At 39.3% G+C, this 16974-nt stretch overlaps 1 protein-coding gene across 3 annotated transcripts; it reads right to left on the bottom strand.

The window, feature by feature from the left end:
- Positions 1–675: 675 nt before the first annotated feature.
- cep126 (centrosomal protein 126) lies at positions 676–16585 on the bottom strand. Of its 3 annotated transcripts, XM_037776226.1 has the most exons (12): positions 16043–16578; positions 14803–14922; positions 13184–13329; positions 12975–13086; positions 11887–12061; positions 7415–8277; positions 6339–7363; positions 3308–3417; positions 2886–2955; positions 1579–1788; positions 1387–1451; positions 676–1288 (listed from the first exon to the last, which is right to left on the bottom strand). In XM_037776226.1, the coding sequence occupies exons 1-12, from the start codon at positions 16075–16077 to the stop codon at positions 1205–1207; spliced, it is 3015 nt and encodes a 1004-aa protein (XP_037632154.1). In that variant the 5' UTR covers positions 16078–16578; the 3' UTR covers positions 676–1204. The 3 variants fall into 3 exon arrangements, with proteins under 3 accessions (XP_037632154.1, XP_037632153.1, XP_037632155.1); XM_037776225.1 differs by having other exon boundaries at positions 6339–8277; positions 16043–16580; XM_037776227.1 differs by lacking the exons at positions 676–1288; positions 1387–1451; positions 1579–1788; positions 2886–2955 and adding an exon at positions 2962–3189 and having other exon boundaries at positions 16043–16585.
- Positions 16586–16974: the final 389 nt, after the last annotated feature.

Here is a 16974-nt window from a genome sequence, read left to right as displayed (position 1 = left end):
TCATGTAAGATAACAAGGACATGATGCATGACTCTACACGGCAGAGAGACACCACATTCACATCATTGTTTACAGCTCCTTGTTGAAACGCTCAAGAATGTATGCATGCATAGAACCAGAAACCTGCAGTTAAACCCAACAAAAATGTCATCACCGATGGAAGCCCGACTCTTCAAATGAGCTCGGGCTTCCTCCAACCTCTTGGAGCAAGTCCTAGCAGGTTGACTAAGGGGCAAAGCCAGACATGCTAGTGGAGGAGGGGCAACTGAACTCACATCAATAATCCTTGCAGGTTTTTTTTTTTACGCCTATTTTTGGGCAAGGGAGATGGAGAAACATTTAATTAATAACCATTTAGTCTACTGATGTTGCTGCTCTAATTTAAGGACACAATTAAATGGAATAGGACCTAAAGCAAGAGTAAAGTTCAGGGTAGATGCAATTGCAACAGAAGGCTGGGAGGCCTCTGGCAATGGCTCACCTTGTTGAGCCAGTAGGTTGAGTCTACTGCACAAGATATAATCGTCCTTCCTGCAGCCATCAAAGAAACACACCTTCAACGTTGCGACACTTCTCTCTACAACCCATTTCCGCTCCCCCAGTCCATTTATTGACTGCTGCTCCATGCATCATTGAGGAAATACTAATGCTGCTAAACACACCGCACCCAGACAGTTTATCAGTACTTGACAACAAGCTTTATTTAGTTCACTGTCAACACTGGTCCCAAAATAGTTTCCATTAGATAATAGTTTTACTATATAAAATAAATACAGAATGAGACAGCTTTGAAAATAAATCTTATATAAATCTACAGTGTATATTTTTGCAGGTAATTCTGGTCACGTGTCTTTTTTTTCATTTGTGAATTAAAAAAACAAATTGATCATTTTTTAAAGGCACTTTGAATTTGATTGCTTAACAAAAGCTAAAATGTCTTTTAGTAATGTGTTTTTGTCCAAGCAGATGGCAAAAATACAAAACTAATTTCAACTCACCAACTTAAAAAGTCTAATTTTGCTGATATGTTTTATTGCCTTTACAGTCCATTGCTGCTGATCTCTTAGATCTTGAAGATACACAAGCGTGCATATGACTAAACTTCATTTTACGAGGCAATAAAGTGGTTGGTTATACAGTGTGACAGGACAGGTATAATGCACTGATGGGAGAGAAGACCACTGTGGACCACACACGCTGTAAGTCAGTATTTCTTCTGGTACCGAGAGCGGTTGGGAGCTGAGGATGCACGATGCTTGTGATGGTTTGTGACTTTCACTTCCCTCGTCTGAAAACAGTGGAAGAAGGTCAGTAATGAAACATGTTCAACAAAGTAATTTTTATGTGTTGATGCAAGCAACGAATCCCTTAGAAACTCATACTTACAGAGGGCGCATCAATAAGTACGAAACCACACGTGCCAGTATTACCCCCCACGTGTTCCCGCACACCTACAAACAGAAACAGGCAGGAGTGGTTATTCTGCATTGAAATGACAACACATTTTCTGCAGATCACAACAATCTGGTCGATCCGTTCTGGTCTATTACAAACAGCCTTTACAAAGTGATCACTCACAGTGCAGCTGGTGGTTGAGTCTGTCCAGAGACAGGAGGATTTTATGCTCTTCCATGGAAATGGCAGTGAGTCCCTGCTGTGGGCTGCGCTGCTTCACTGTGCCAGGCCTCTGTGTTTGGGCTGTTTCCACGGCAGCCACAATATCCGCTTCTTCCAGTTGGCCTCCAGCATGTACTTCAGCCAGGTGTAACTGGGCTGCACTCACCAACCCTGAGAGCACAGTCAAAGTCACATCAAAACGCATGCATTCTCACCTGTTTGCTCTCTACTTTTGTTGTTATTTTGTATACATTTATGTGTAAAATACAGCTGTGCTGTTGTCTTTGTACATTTCTGGTGTCCCTGTTGTACTACAAAAATGATTGAGAACGATATTGGCTCAGACTATTCATTTTATTTTCACATTATGCCTAAAAATCTTTTGGGTGCTTTGGGTTCTTTTCGGTTATACATTAAAGGAACAGTGTGTAGGATCTGGCGGTATCTAACAGTGAGGTTGCAGATTACAAATTCTCCCGTGTGCCAAGCTTGTACAATTGCTACGATCGCCGATGCAAAAACGTGAATGGCCCTCTCTAGAGCCAGTTGTTGTAGGAGTAGAGTGATTAGTGTGTGTGTGTGTGTGTGTGTGTGTGTATACGTGGGAAGTGAGTGGTGAAGCAAGAGAGAGAGCGGCGGCGATGGGAGCGAGTAACATTATCAACTCCGGCCCAAGCAGGAAAAGTTAACATTGTTTGGTTTGTCCGTTCTGGGCTACTGTAGAAACATGGCGGTGCAACATGGCGGACTCCATGGCGAGGGGACCCGCTCCCAAAGCCTATATAAAGGGGGCTGGGTCACGCGTCATATCTCCGGGGGTATAACGCATGCGCAGTAAAATCTCGCCTGCACTCGCCGAAATTGAGCCAATCGCAACGCGCGACCGCAGCTTCTGTTACACTGCGCATGTGTAATAACCCATACCCCAAGACCCATGTCCGCCCGTGACCCAGCCTCCTTTTCATAGGCCTTGCCCGCTCCCTATGTAGATATAAACGGCTCATTCTAAGATAACAAAAACACAACATTTCTTATTTTCAGGTGATGTTACACTAAAGGAATTTGATATTGTATTCCATTTCTGCCAATAAATCCCCCTAAATTGTTACACACTGGTCCTTTAAATAAAATACATGCAGTAGAGAAGTCCTATGAAATGTTGAACTCAACAGAAGACAGACATTTTTGTAATGCTGGCAGTTATGGAAATTAAAAGTTAGTTTGAACTATAGTAACATAAACACAGGCACACAGTGTGAACACAATACCTTCATCTGCAAAGGCCATGTTGTAAGTACTGGAAAACAGTCTTACTGGCTCTGTGGTCGGTTTTGTTGGCTACACAAAACAAAATGAACATGTGTAAGTGTTAGATGAATTTATATTTATAGTACGCTGCAAAGAAAATCTAGGTGATAGGCATAAAGCACAAGAACAGGTAGAGCAAGTTGTAAACAAAAACATTATGCATCAACGCTTATCTTTTTTTGTAAAACCCCGACAGCTCAAGTCCATCCGGTAAGTCTCGTCTTGAGAAGCATAAAACGTGTCGTCTAGTCAGTTTTAGAAACACTGAGGACGGCATGAAAGGGACGGCGAAACTGATTCAACGAGTTCAAACACACCCATTTACTGATCTTTAGCAATTATTCTCACTCTTCCTCCCCACAGGGCGACTGCATGCGTGTACCTGAGGAAGCCTTCTGCTCCCTGAGCCGGGAGGCTGTCTGCTCTGCTCCACGCAGGGTTTCCTCACAACTCGCCCACCGTCCACGGCCTGTCTTCCCAGCATGGCTTTTGCTGAAAGAAGATGACATAACTACATCAACATGAATGATAATGTTAATTAGTATGTGGTGAGCCCTCTCTGTGATCCTCTAAAGAGGATACAAAGCTAAATTGTTTCTCTCTTAACGCCTGCAATAGAGATGACTGAAAATCACAATACATAATGTTAAGCTTGTGAATAAGAACTGCATATTTTTTCCTTAATATGCAAGAAAAGATACCACTTTATAACAGTTCACTATAACAGTTGTTCCCAGTTTTGTTAGGGCTTTCTATGAGGGGTGGAAGTAACAAAAATTAATTGATAAAAATGCTGTCGACCATTCATCATTCATAACACCCAACTGACATTTATCGTTGACAACACCCAATTTTTGTCACCTCCGTCCTAAATGTCAATCAAAAACTACGCCCACTGCCAGAAGAAGTCGAGAGTAGAGCGGTTCGCTGAGTGGGTGTGTTCTTTTTCTTTTTTGATATGGCAGAAGTAACAAAAACTGCATGCTGTAAACGTCAGCTGGGTGTTTGTAAATGATGAATGGTCGACAGTTGATTATCAGAGCAACGCTGTTTCAAATAAAATGTCAATCAAGTTTATCAAATCAATTGAGAATTTATCTCTCTATTTTTCATTTCACATACATTTTCATCACTTCCCTTTTCTTCAAATACTTTTTGGTTTCTTCAACCCTTGAGGCCACTTTCCTTAAATGATAAATGGCAATTTTTTGTTGTGAACGAAGAAAGAAAGATGGGGGAAAATTATGAAACATGGCTCTGCTTTAATCATATCACGACTGTTTTAGTCAGACTGGCTTTAAATTAATCAAATCACTTGATGACCACCATTTTTCATTTCACATGCATTTTCATCAACTCCATTTTTATGATTTAAAGCTTCAGTAGGCAGTATATTTTTGGCATCATTGGGCAAAAATTCCATAATAACCTTTCAGCATATTGTAATTCAAGTGTTCTGAGAGAGAACTAGACTTCTGCACCTCCTCATGGCTCTGTTTTCAGGCTTTAGAACATCTAGCCCGTGACGGGAGACTTTGACCAATCACATGTCATTTCAGAAAGAGGGCGTTCCTATTGGCTGTGCTACGGTCATGTGACTGGAACTTGGCGTTCCTTCACCAGATTTCACAATGATGGCGGCGTCACAAACTTTCTCATTTTACAGCTAAACCGTGCACTACAAGATGATTCTGAAAACATCTGAGGAGAGAAATAGACATTAACGTAACATAATATTGATTCATATTTGATCAGCGCTGCCTAGTTGGACCGTTTGGTCGGAGTTCGCGAGTGATTGGCAGCCGGCTCTCATAGACAGCAGCTGGACAGCAGACCTCAGATCAGCTCTTACTGCTTGTTTTCCTCCGGTCTGTGAAATCTTGCAGATGCCATTAGGAGCACCGGAGGACAAAGAGACACATGATTTTTTTCAGGTTACCTGTTCCATTAACTACTGTCCCGATATAGCGACCGTTTTATAAAAATAACTTTTTTTAAATCGTATTTGCTCTTAAGCTTTAATATTTGTTACTTCCACTACTACTAGCTTTCCGTTTGTACTGCCAAAATTGATATTGCAAGCTAAATTGAATATGTTGTCTAAATTTTGCAGCTCAGCTCTGTTCTGGTGTGATATTTAAACAATAGTGTGTGTGTGAATATATGAAGATGCTCAAATTAAACCTGCAATAGGCAGAATGTTTTTGGCATCATTGGGAAAAAAAAACTTTCAGCATATTGTAATTCAAGAGTTCTGAGAGAAAACTAGACTTCTGCACCTCCTCATGGCTATGTTTTCAGGCTTTAAAAAATCTAGCCTGTGACGGGAGACTTTGGCCAATCACAGGTCATTTCAGAGAAAGAGAGAGAGTACTTATTGGCTGTGCTACAGCTGGTGGGCGGTGCATGGTATTTCCTCAACTGATCTCAACATGGCGGCCGGGTCATAAACTTTCTCATTTTACAGCTAAACAGTACACTACAAGATGTTTCTTGTTTGAGGCGAGAAATAGGCATTAGAGTAACAGAATATTGATTCATATTTGATCAGCGTCGCCCAGTTTGACCGTTTGATCAGACCGCTGCTCAGAGACAGCAAGGCTCCAGCTCGGCTCTGATTGGTTGTTTTCTCCGGTCTGAAATCTTGCAGATGCCGTTAGGAGCACCGGAGGACACAGGCACACAGTTTTTTTCAGATCACCTGTGTCATGTACTACTGTCAAGATATAGCACTTTTTTAAAAATCATATTTACTCCAATTCTACCCACTGCTGCTTTATATATTATTTGTTGATGCATTGGGAAAATGTGGCTTAGCTCCAACGTTTAATCTCACCAGTAGAAGAGGTAAGAAAGAAGCCACTCACTTCTGATGAGACTATTATGTCTAATGGTAACATGGGACAGATTGGCACTGGCTTGAGGCAAGGCACACAACGAGCCATTGTGAGGCAGGAAGATTTCAGGGTCAACTAAGTCCACTTTTCCAGATATTACTGGCTTGTTTTTCTCAAGACACGTAAGCAAGACTTCAGCTTCACTGACGGATCAATTTGAATAAATTGGTAAACAGCGGTAAACACAGAAAAGAAGACGTGGCATATTGATGCAAATTATGAAAAATAGCTTTCCACTGAAAAGGGGTCTCTTGGGAATCTTAAACAACTTTGCAAATTGGCAGTCACACCAACATCATACAGCTCATTCAGTGCAGTTTTCTTTCAATATGATTAAGAGGACAGTTACAGATAAAAAGATGGATTCAAAGGATCACTGGGATTGTTATTTTAGCTGATGGTTAGAAACAAAGAAGCTTGAGAGAAACTGCGTGTAAATCTAACTGACACATCTCTGCAGACACACAGACCAAGCCTAAGCTGTGTGAGGGGGCTGTCAGCCAAAATATACATTACCGTCCTTGGTGGCTAAGGCACTGCGGACACCGTGCCAGAGCTGTGAGATCTCCTCATCTGTGGGAGTGCAGTCTAAACAGAGGCCTTTTTCATTGTACACCACCCCTCTTCTTCTGCTGCAGCCCTGAGTGTCCTGATGACCGGAGCTGGGCGTGCCCTTTGAGATTGTGTAGGTATACGAGGGAGGCAGGGCCGTGTGCATAACAGCACTATCTGCTGTAATGACATTATGTGTGTAAGGTGAGAAAAAGCCTTCTGAGTTGTCCTTGTGCAGGGCCTGCTCAGCCAGAGCTTGTTTACATTTGACACCAGCATGATCCACGCCATATGGAGTCTTAGTGTTTGCCGTCTTTTCCGATTCCATCCTAGGAGGTGGGCGGGGTACCATGATCTTCCCTTGGGTTTTGGCAATCTGACTCACCTCGGTGGCAGATTGAGGTCGTATGACGGTGCCCTTTCTAGTCCGCGAGGAAACTGGACCCGCTCCGGCTCTGGCAGAGCGCTCCCTCCGAGGGACCTTGGGGCCACTGGTCCTGGTACTGCTCCGCGGCACCTTGACCTCGTCCGCTCGTTCTTGGGGCAAGCTGACTTGAACCCCAACATCTGCCCACGCTTGCTTTGTAAAGTGATAACCAGTGGAGGCTGGAGGGGTCACGCCGGGTCCAGACTTGGAAGCCCCTGAGACTGTGGTGAGACTTAGCCGGTGGTCCTCTGAGTTGTCATTTGAGTGAGAGAGATTGAAAGATTTGCCTTTCATCTGTTTCATTATGTTCTGTTCTTTGTCCTCTTGTTCCACATGGACCTCATCGAACCAGCGTAGCTTCTTTTTGACGGTGCTGTTGCCCTCCACATCCTTAGTTTTTGTCCGAGTCAATTCGACACTGTCTCTGATCGCTAAAGCTACTTGTTTTGCAAAGGTCAAATGTCCTGCGCCGTACACACACGCGGTATCTCCTGGCATATATTTGGACTGCTTTTTAAGGATTCCTTTAATGAATCTGACTCCACACACTGAATGAGGTGTCCTCACTGAAACAGGCATATTTTGCACTGCCCCCTCAGGACACTTAAGGCACTTAAGAGTGTCTGATTGAATGTTTGAAAGGCATGTGTTTTGCAGCGATGCTGCATTAACAGGCTTCTCAGTTTTGGGCTCTGGATTTGAAACCTTATTGAGGTTGTTTATGGAAGCACTAGGCTCTCTCTGGGATGACAGATTGTGGTTCTCTTTTCCTGTTTGCTGAAGAGTTCCTTCTTGTGAGGCATTATCTGTCGTGCTATCGTTCAAGAAAATATTGGGCTTTGGGGGAGCCCCAAATAAAATGTCTTTGCTATTGCCATTTTTGGCAGGCAAAAGAATTTCTGTAGCTGATGGATGTTTTAATTGTCTGTCATCATGGACACCCTTCTGCCCGAGATCCAACAGAGCCTTTTGTTTAGGACACAAAGACTGGAGTGCTTTGTTGCTATTTGTAGCGGCGATGTTGTCACTGGGACTGTTTTGTGAGGAGTTTACCTCAAAGTGCTCTGGGTGTTCACTAATCATTTCACAAAGAGTTAATAAGTTGCCGTTGTGCAGAGCAGGCTGGCTCTCTGTTTTAGGTGTTTGCTCAACAGATGTGAACCAAGAAGCTTTAGAAATGTGCATCTCATTGTTAGGCCCCTCACAGTCCTCTTGTCTTTTCTGTTTATGTTCTTGCAGTTTTCTTGATTGGGGTAAGTTATCACCAAGAAGCATCATTGCAGAGAAAGAAGTCATGTCTGATGTGGGACACAAATCATTTTGCTTCGTCAGGTCTGGATGGGGCTTCTTTGAGTCAAACCAGAACGATGAATAGGGATACTGTAGATTTTTTGTGCTGTGGTTGGGCTCCTCATTCTCCAAACTGTCCTTACTTGAAAGGCTTTCAGAATTACAGCAATCAGACAGTTGACTGTCCTGAAATATAGAAGCAAAAGAGAGGGGATGAGTAAAATATAATAATAGGATTTACATTTTCCATATACAGTATAACACAGATCTAAAATAAAAGTTGTTTGTGTTTGAGAGGGAGAGAGTGGAAAAGAGACGTTGAGGGCTAGTGTTGGGGACGCAGATAGGAGCTAATCTAGTTATCAGAACATTTTAAAGATAATTATTAATATCAATAAAATGTATATTAATAAATGATCAATATATATTAATACTAACGGGGCACCAAATGATGTTGTTACATAAGCTCACAAGACATTAAAGCGGTTATCAAAAGTAATTAAGATCTATTATGATCAAAAATAATTATTTAATTATGTTTAATAATATGATTTAATCCATATTAAATCAAGAGTGAATAATACCAACCGCTGCTATGAAAAGCACTATGAACTGATACTAGCTTTTGATATGTTGATTTTTGGTTATAGTTATTAATTTAATTATTAATCAGAGTTCCAAATTGATAGTATAGTATACTTTATGAGACTTATTTATGAGACTGCATTAATTGACCATTTGCTTTTTGTTTCAAAGAGTGGTGCCCTAAAGTGATTTAATATAGATTAAATCATATTATTTAACATAATTAATAATTATTTTGATAATTCTTAACTACCTTTGATGGCCATTTTAATGTCTTTTGAGCTTATGTACCAACATAATTTGGTGCCCCATTATTATTGATAATTTATTAAAATAAATGTTATTGATATGAATAATTATCTTTAATATTTAATATTTATATATTATATGTTTTCTAAGCCTCCTAAGATTAACTCAGTCAATATTGTATTTGATTTGCAGAGATATGTGCCCTCTCAGTAGTAGTGCTATGATGCTGGATGTTACATGGACTGTGATAAATGCAAATGCAGATCCCACTGTTCTGATTGCATAAATAAGTCAACTTTGTTTTACTCAGATTTTATGCATATGATGGTGTGTTCTTTATACTATGAGTTTTCCTAAAAAAAAAAAAAAATCACAATATATCGCCTTGCTTACAGTATTGTTATAAATCGCAATATATTGAATTGTAACCCCTGTATTATGATACGTATTATATTGCCAGATTCATGCCAATGCACAGCCCTAGTATAAATACCTTGGTATTTGGCTGGACCCAAAACTTACGTTTAAATTTCACATTGACACACTTGTCAGCAAGCTACAACAAAAAATTGGATATTTGTACATAAACAGAACTAATTATCCTATATTCTGTCTTGGATTATGGTGACGTTATCTATAGACACGCCTCTGCCTCCACTCTCAAACCGTTCAGTTTATCTCTCCGCCCTACGATTTATTACCGGTGACAGTTATTCTACTCATCATTACATCTTGTATGAAAAGGTTGGGTGGGCATCTCTAACAGTAAGACGTGATAGGCATTGTTTTTTATTTATTTATAAAGCCCTTAATGGCAACTTGCCATCATACATCACATCCTTATTAAACTGGTCCTATAGTCATTATTCGACTCGTTCAAGTGATTGGATAACGCTTGAAGTCTTGCGTGCAAACACTAAATTTGGGGAAACGGATTTTAGTGTTTCTGCTGCAAAAACTTGGAAAACTTACACATTAAACACATTAACACTTAACACAATTGTACCTATAGGTGATTTTACATTTTTGAATGTAACTGTTTTTAACAGTGTTCTATTGTTGTCTGGTTGTTTGCTTATTGTTAACTAATTATTATATATTATGTTCTTGTGTGTATTTATTCTGTATTATTGTACTCTCAACATCAATGAAAATTAGGGCATGCCCTCAATGATTCGTTGAGATTTAAAGACAGGTTGAATGTGATTTTCATTCATAGTAAGCACACCTAAACTGTGCAACACCAGTTAAGATCATGATAGAAATTCAATTGTCTGAAACACAAAAGTGATTAAAAAAAGAAAAGATTATGTATGTGTTTTTTTTTTTACATTAGCTCGGCTGTAGTTCATATGTAAATATATTGCTGTTGAGAAAGGGTCAACCTGGGTAAACAGACCTGTAAAACCACTCTGGTCAACAGCAGGGATATGAGATCCTGCTTCACTTTCTTGGGTCATTACGAATCAGGTGTCTGTTATAAAAGGTGCACTTTATGCCAGTTTGTTAACAGAGCTGAGATATTACAGCAGTGACAAGAGAGTAGGCTTCACTGTAAAATGTTTGAAGAGATACCTTATTCGCCATGTTGAACATGGCATGTAAACATATCTGCGAAACAGCCCACAGTGAATGATAAATAAGGAAGTAAAGTTGCATAAACCGGACATATCTGTGAACAAGTTTGGTGTAAATGTCCTCCTCTTTGGAATGGTAGTGGATCAGTATGCGTGTCATATGCACAGGTCAGGTGTGAGGGGAGCATTATACCTATATTCCAATAAGAAATTTGATGTGTCATGCAGATATCAGCATTTCTTTTGAGAGAAAATAGAGAGTCGTTCAAACATATCAATTCAAGTCCCACGCTAACAAGCACGGAGGCAGGAATTTTTTCTACAAAAGCAACTCAAGAATCTGATACAAATAAAACTTTTTACACAACTATTCACACACACACACAGTTCAACACAGGGTGGGTGCTGAGTGCTGAGGCCAGCGGCAGCAGAGTGGCAGCCGAAAAGGCCGTTTCTGGTGCAGGAAAGCGATTATGTCACACTGCTGCCCCCTAGGGGTCTACTTGTGTAGGGTGAGATACAAAAAAAAGGCATTTGAATTGCCCAAGATGGTAGCCAAGCAAGTGTTTAACATCATCAATAATAAAGACTTCTTAAAATAAATAAATAACTACATATTTTAGAGGAGGAATAGACACGTATCCCCCCCCCTTTTGTATTTTTTTGTATTTTTTATTTTAACTTTTATTATTATTATTATTTATATTATTCTACTTTATTTTATTGTTTTATTTATTTATAGTGTGTCTGGTTGTCTTTAGTTAGCAAAATTAACACCCCTTTTAGTCAATTTGTGGATGCATGCATGAATCTATATATACACATATACATACAGTATTTGTGTTCATACATGTGTGTATATGTATGTATGCATGTGTATACTGTATATGGATGAATATGGTGTTTATTTTTTCTCTTTTCTTTCTTGATCTCTTTTTCTGTTTTAATCACTGGGGGTACAAAAAATACAAATATAATAATAATAGTTGCAAATACATGCAAATATATTGGACATTTTGTGGGTGTACTGATTCATGAATTTAATGCAATAGCATTATTAAAAAATATATAATAATAAAGACTTGATAAATTGCAGTCTGGTTATAGCACAGAGACTCTTTCTTTTAGCAGCAGACAATGGTCACTCCATTGACGCACAGTATTAGTGGGCTCGGTGTATATGTGTTTGAGAGACAATGCAGCATCTTACAACATAAGGAACCCCTATACAACAATAAAATGACATAAATAACTTTTTTTAGAATAACAATTCTAATACTTACTAAAAAAACAAACATGAATCAGGGGTGAAATAACACCTTATTGTGAGACTGCCAGCAAAATGTTTTGTTTCCTGCACATTCAAATGAAACAACCACCATACCTGAGGACTGTGATCTTTTGTCTGCTTCTCTTGTGTCTTTTCAGTTTGTTGACTGCTCTTGAAGCAAGTCATGCTCTGCTCCTGGAGCAGTTTCGTGTAGGCCTCCACAGCAGAGAGGGCTTGACGGTGGGAGGATTTAGAAACTGTGGGAGGCTTGGGAGAGGGAGTGCAGCTTCTTTAGGAGAAAACAGAAAAATATGAAAACAATGTGTGATTTCTCAAAGGCTACACAACAAATATATTACAAATCAAAAGTTATGAACATAAATATCACCAGAATTTGAGTAACAGTATGAGGTTTTAATTAGGCCTGTCAAAGTTAGCGCAATAATAACTCGTCAACGCAAATTTGTTTAACTAATTTCTGTAACGCATTAATGCGCCATGCGATTTTTAGGTTGTAGCAGGCTCAGTTTTAAAGTTAAAGTGAAGATACTGGCATGAAACTAGAAAACCTCAGGAATCCATTGCTTGTCAGGAAGGAGGTTAAATAACGCTCCAAACTTACGCTCAATTTTGGCGAGGAAAAACTGGCATGGCCATTTTCAAAGGGGTCCCTTGACCTCTGACCTCTAGATATGTGAATGAAAATAGGTTCTATGGGTACCCACGAGTCTCCCCTTTACAGACATGCCCACTTTATGATGATCACATGCAGTTTGGGGCAAGTCATAGTCAAGTCAGCACACTGACACACTGACAGCTGTTGTTGCCTGTTGGGCTGCAGTTTGCCATGTTATGATTTGAGCATATTTTGTATGCTAAATGCAGTACCTGTGAGGGTTTCTGGACAATATTTGTCATTGTTTTGTGTTGTTAAATGATTTCCAATAATAAATATATACATACATTTGCATAAAGCACCCATGTTGATAAGAGTATTAAATACTTGACAAATCTCCCTTTAAGGTACATTTTGAACAGATAAAAAAATGTGTGATTAATTTTTCAATTAATCACGATTAACTACGGACAATCATGCAATTAGTCTCGATTAAATATGTTAATCGATTGACAGCCCTAGTATTAATACAACAGCAGTGACTGGGCTATATGGACACATGAGAATGATAGAATAATTAATTTACCTGCTAACGTTAGAGTTGCTGGACAAGAAGGAGGACTGCCGGGTGTATAAACTCAAGGAGCCTTGAATTTGATTGAGCGCATCTTCAATGTTTGGGACATTTCTTCTAAAAGCTAAAACACCACAAAGGAAAGCATAAACAGAAATGTGTTAAGACTGTTGTGTGTTATTTCTCAGTTGTAAGAGGCATACGTAAGATACATCACTAACATTGTCTGCGTCTCTGAGAAGGAGGTAAATGGGCTCTTTGGAAGCGCTCCGTCGCATCCTGTACTCGATGTCTGCGTTGCTTAAGGATGTTCTCTATCAGCCGTTGCTCCTGCACGTCCCACTGCTTCCGTCTCTCCTCCAGAGCCCTGAGCCACGAGAGAGAGCAGAGCGTGACGCCGAGGCACGTTTTAATTGATTAAATGTAGACTGGCCATGTTTTAGATACAGAAACTTGAGTCTGTTCATCGAGATATGTTTTCAGCACAGTCATTAATAAATTAAAGCTCACTACTGGGTTCACAGAGGAAGCCAATAATAACATCAACAGGGTCAATCAAGTTCAGCATTAATGCTATTTTCAAATAGGCAAAAATTGTAGTCACTGTCAATAAGAAGTGTACATTTTTAAACCAGAATAGGCTCTGTTCTATTAAAAATAAATAGAATCTTTATTATCTCATATATATAAACAGTATATACAGTATATTATCTAAAATATGTATTTATAAATGCATCTTATTGGAGCTGCAGAGTTTGGAATAATATGTACATAACTTGTACATAATCACTCCTTGTTTACACTGGCATGAAAGGAAGCAACCAAATACTGTTACTGCTTTACAATCAAATATTTTTTGTTGGTGTGCTGCAATAATTCATCTTTAATTTAATTTTAAAATATGTTTCTTTTCTGCTTATCTGATACTATTAAAAAAATATATATAAAACAATGATAAAAAATGCATACAAGCAATAATGTGCTCAAGCAGTATTTTGGTTACCAGCACCAGTGTGCTGATGTAGAAATATGATATATTGCATTCAATATTGATTTATAAACTGTAAAACTAGTCTTTAAAAGTTTGATCAGTGCATAAAGTTTTCGTTCATGACACATTTCTAGGGTGAAACAAAAACAAGTTCCATTTCATGTAATGTTAAAGGGATAGCTTATCCACCCCCTTTAATATGTCCCCTCCTTTAAAATAACACACATAACCTGTAGGTTTCTTTTCTTGTACATGTCCTTGACATAACTGTAACCTACATTATATTTAAATTATCACCTGCCTCTGGAAAACCAAAATATGTCTCTGATATTACACAACAAATGGGACCTCCACCTACAGCTATCCTTGCATTAACCTACTCTTTCAAGCTCTTAGTTTAAAAACAGCAACACTCACTTTTAGCCTCCGCTGATAGCTATTGAAACACTAATTTAGAAGCTATTAATATCTGTAAGGGATTTTAGCATCACACGGTGCTGAACTTAGCAGCTTTAGTTGTCAGAGAGGTGACGCTTCAGTCACTGCTCTGGCCCACAGTTACCCTCTGGGCCAACCGATCTATTTCCAGGTCTAGACTCCAAAATCCTATCAACACCATCCATCCCTCAAAGGTGTTAAGCCCAGGACAGAACCATAAGCTGCTGTCCAGGAGGTGCCTGCTCTGCACCAACAAAGCAGCATGTGCTTCCAGGAAGAAATGGCAGATGCCCCTTTTAATTTACAAAGAAGTGTCTCTCTGGGAAGGTTTGGGCTGCAGACTGAGATGACACATCCTATTAGTGCTAAAATAAAAACAACAATGCATAATTATTAGACACTAAAACTGACTTCCTGCGTCGGTTGGTCTCCAGGGAGAACTTGCGAGCTCGGGACCTGCATGACTTCTGCTCTTCAACCAAAAGTTGTCTCTCAGCTTCGAGGCCTCCATCAGCTCCCAGCCTCGAATTCCTGGAAGTCAGCAGCTAAGGAGAGCAGTTTTAAATGTAGATATGGGTCACCTAAATGTAACCTTTGACCTGAGTGATTGAACATTAAGTTATCAAGAATTATACAGGCTGGTTGTACATTTATTCAAGTATTGTAGTTAAGTACATTTGAGGTACTTGTACTTTACTTGAGTATTTCCATTTTTTCCTTCTACTCCACTACATTTCAAAGGGAAATATTGTACTTTTTACTCCCCCTATATGTATTTGATACATTTAGTAACTATTTACTTTGCAGATTCAGATATTAATACAACAAATAAATGATAAATATATTATTATGGATAAAGATAAAACTTTATTGATCCCACCTTTACCAGCTGCAACATTAAAGTGATGTACCCACTAATGCATCAATTATTCTAATTCAATAATACAATACAAATTATTGTGAAATGGACCAGTCTGCATACTGAGTATTGGCAGGCTAATTCCATTATATTTTAATGCTAACTTTTGTACTTTTACTTCAGTAACATTTTGAATGTAGGACCAGTGGCAGCTGGTGGAAATTTTTCTAGGTAGGGATGTGCCACATCCATCCAATCAATTTCAGCAAACATCCCGGTATGATTTAATGCAAAAGTGAAGATATCAAAAACACATTACTACTTTTCAGTTAAATAATTATTATAGTTATTAATTATTAAAATAATAAACAATGATTTTATTCCAACAGGAGCAGTAAAGAATGCTTAGAAAAACACAACAGTATAACATGTACTCAGTGGTGGAAAGTAACTAAGTACATTTACTCAAGTACTGTACTTAAGTACAATTTTGAGGTACTTGTACTTTACTTGAGTATTTCCATGTTCTGATACTTCTACTCCACTCCATCTCAGAGGCAAATATAGTACTTTTTACTCCACTACATTGATTTAATAATTTTACAGATTCAGAATATGATATAGAAATACTCTGTTGCAGGTAAAAGTCCTATGGAGTATTTCTCCATCAGCCTACTGTAGTAGTGTTACTTTGACTCGCCTATATGAACACAGGTGGAAGTAGCTCAGTCTGAAGTTAGACGTGTAACACAAGAACTCTACAGCATCAATAACTCAACGTGTGTAGGATACGAGTGGAAGAAGAAGTTGCCTTGAACAACTTGCATCCTCCGAGGCTGCAGGTCCTTGTTGACAGCGGGCAGACATCCAGTTACAGCTCCCTGCAGAGCTGCAGAGCTGCTAGCTGGTTGCTAACTCGGCTGGTTGGGTCCTGCTTTAGCTGCTAACGTTAACGTCAGCGGTTCTAACGTCAGCGATTCTAACGTCAGCGGTTCTCCGGTCAAACTCCTTCAACCATCTTCAGGACGAAGAAGAGAAACATGCTCGGATCCACATCGCAGCAACTTCTCCTGAAGAATGACCGCCTCTCTTGTCGGTTAAAAGAAAGTCAGAAATAACTGGGCTAAGTGTGGACTTCTCCAGCTGCTTCACCTCAGTCTGTCTGTGTACAGTCTTCCTCCATGATAGCAACCGGGGACGCAGTTCCTTGACAACGGGGCCGGTGGGGGGCCGGTTGGTTGTACTGGTTGTTCCCGCCACATCCAGCAGAGGGCCGGGATCAACATACGGGCATGTCGCCTTCAAGTACACCTGGAAGTGTCGTAAGATATACATGTCAACAAAAGAATAAATAAAACAAAACAAAATAAATGGGTTAAGTGAAAGAACTAAGAGGATGGATCCAAAGAGTGATGCTATTAGGTTGAGACGATGTATCATATAGTTTAAATTTTACAGCTAAGGTAAATATGAGGAAAAGGCTGCGTGTGTGAAAGTAGGCTATCTTTGAACTTGTAATATCCGAGCAGCTGTTTTCAGTGGAATAGGCCGAAACCATGAATGATTGTATGATTTATTTTGAACAAAATGTTTATTGACCAATGACGAACGTGAGTTTTGTTGCTATTAAAACAGTTCACCCTCTTACATGTAAATCGGCATATAAATACATCATATAGCCAACTGTAAAATAAAGATAGGCCGCTAATATGTCAAATAAACCT

Source organism: Sebastes umbrosus, chromosome 7, assembly GCF_015220745.1.
Source record: "Sebastes umbrosus isolate fSebUmb1 chromosome 7, fSebUmb1.pri, whole genome shotgun sequence".
NCBI lineage: Eukaryota > Metazoa > Chordata > Actinopteri > Perciformes > Sebastidae > Sebastes > Sebastes umbrosus.
This window is presented reverse-complemented; position numbering and strand designations above follow the sequence as displayed.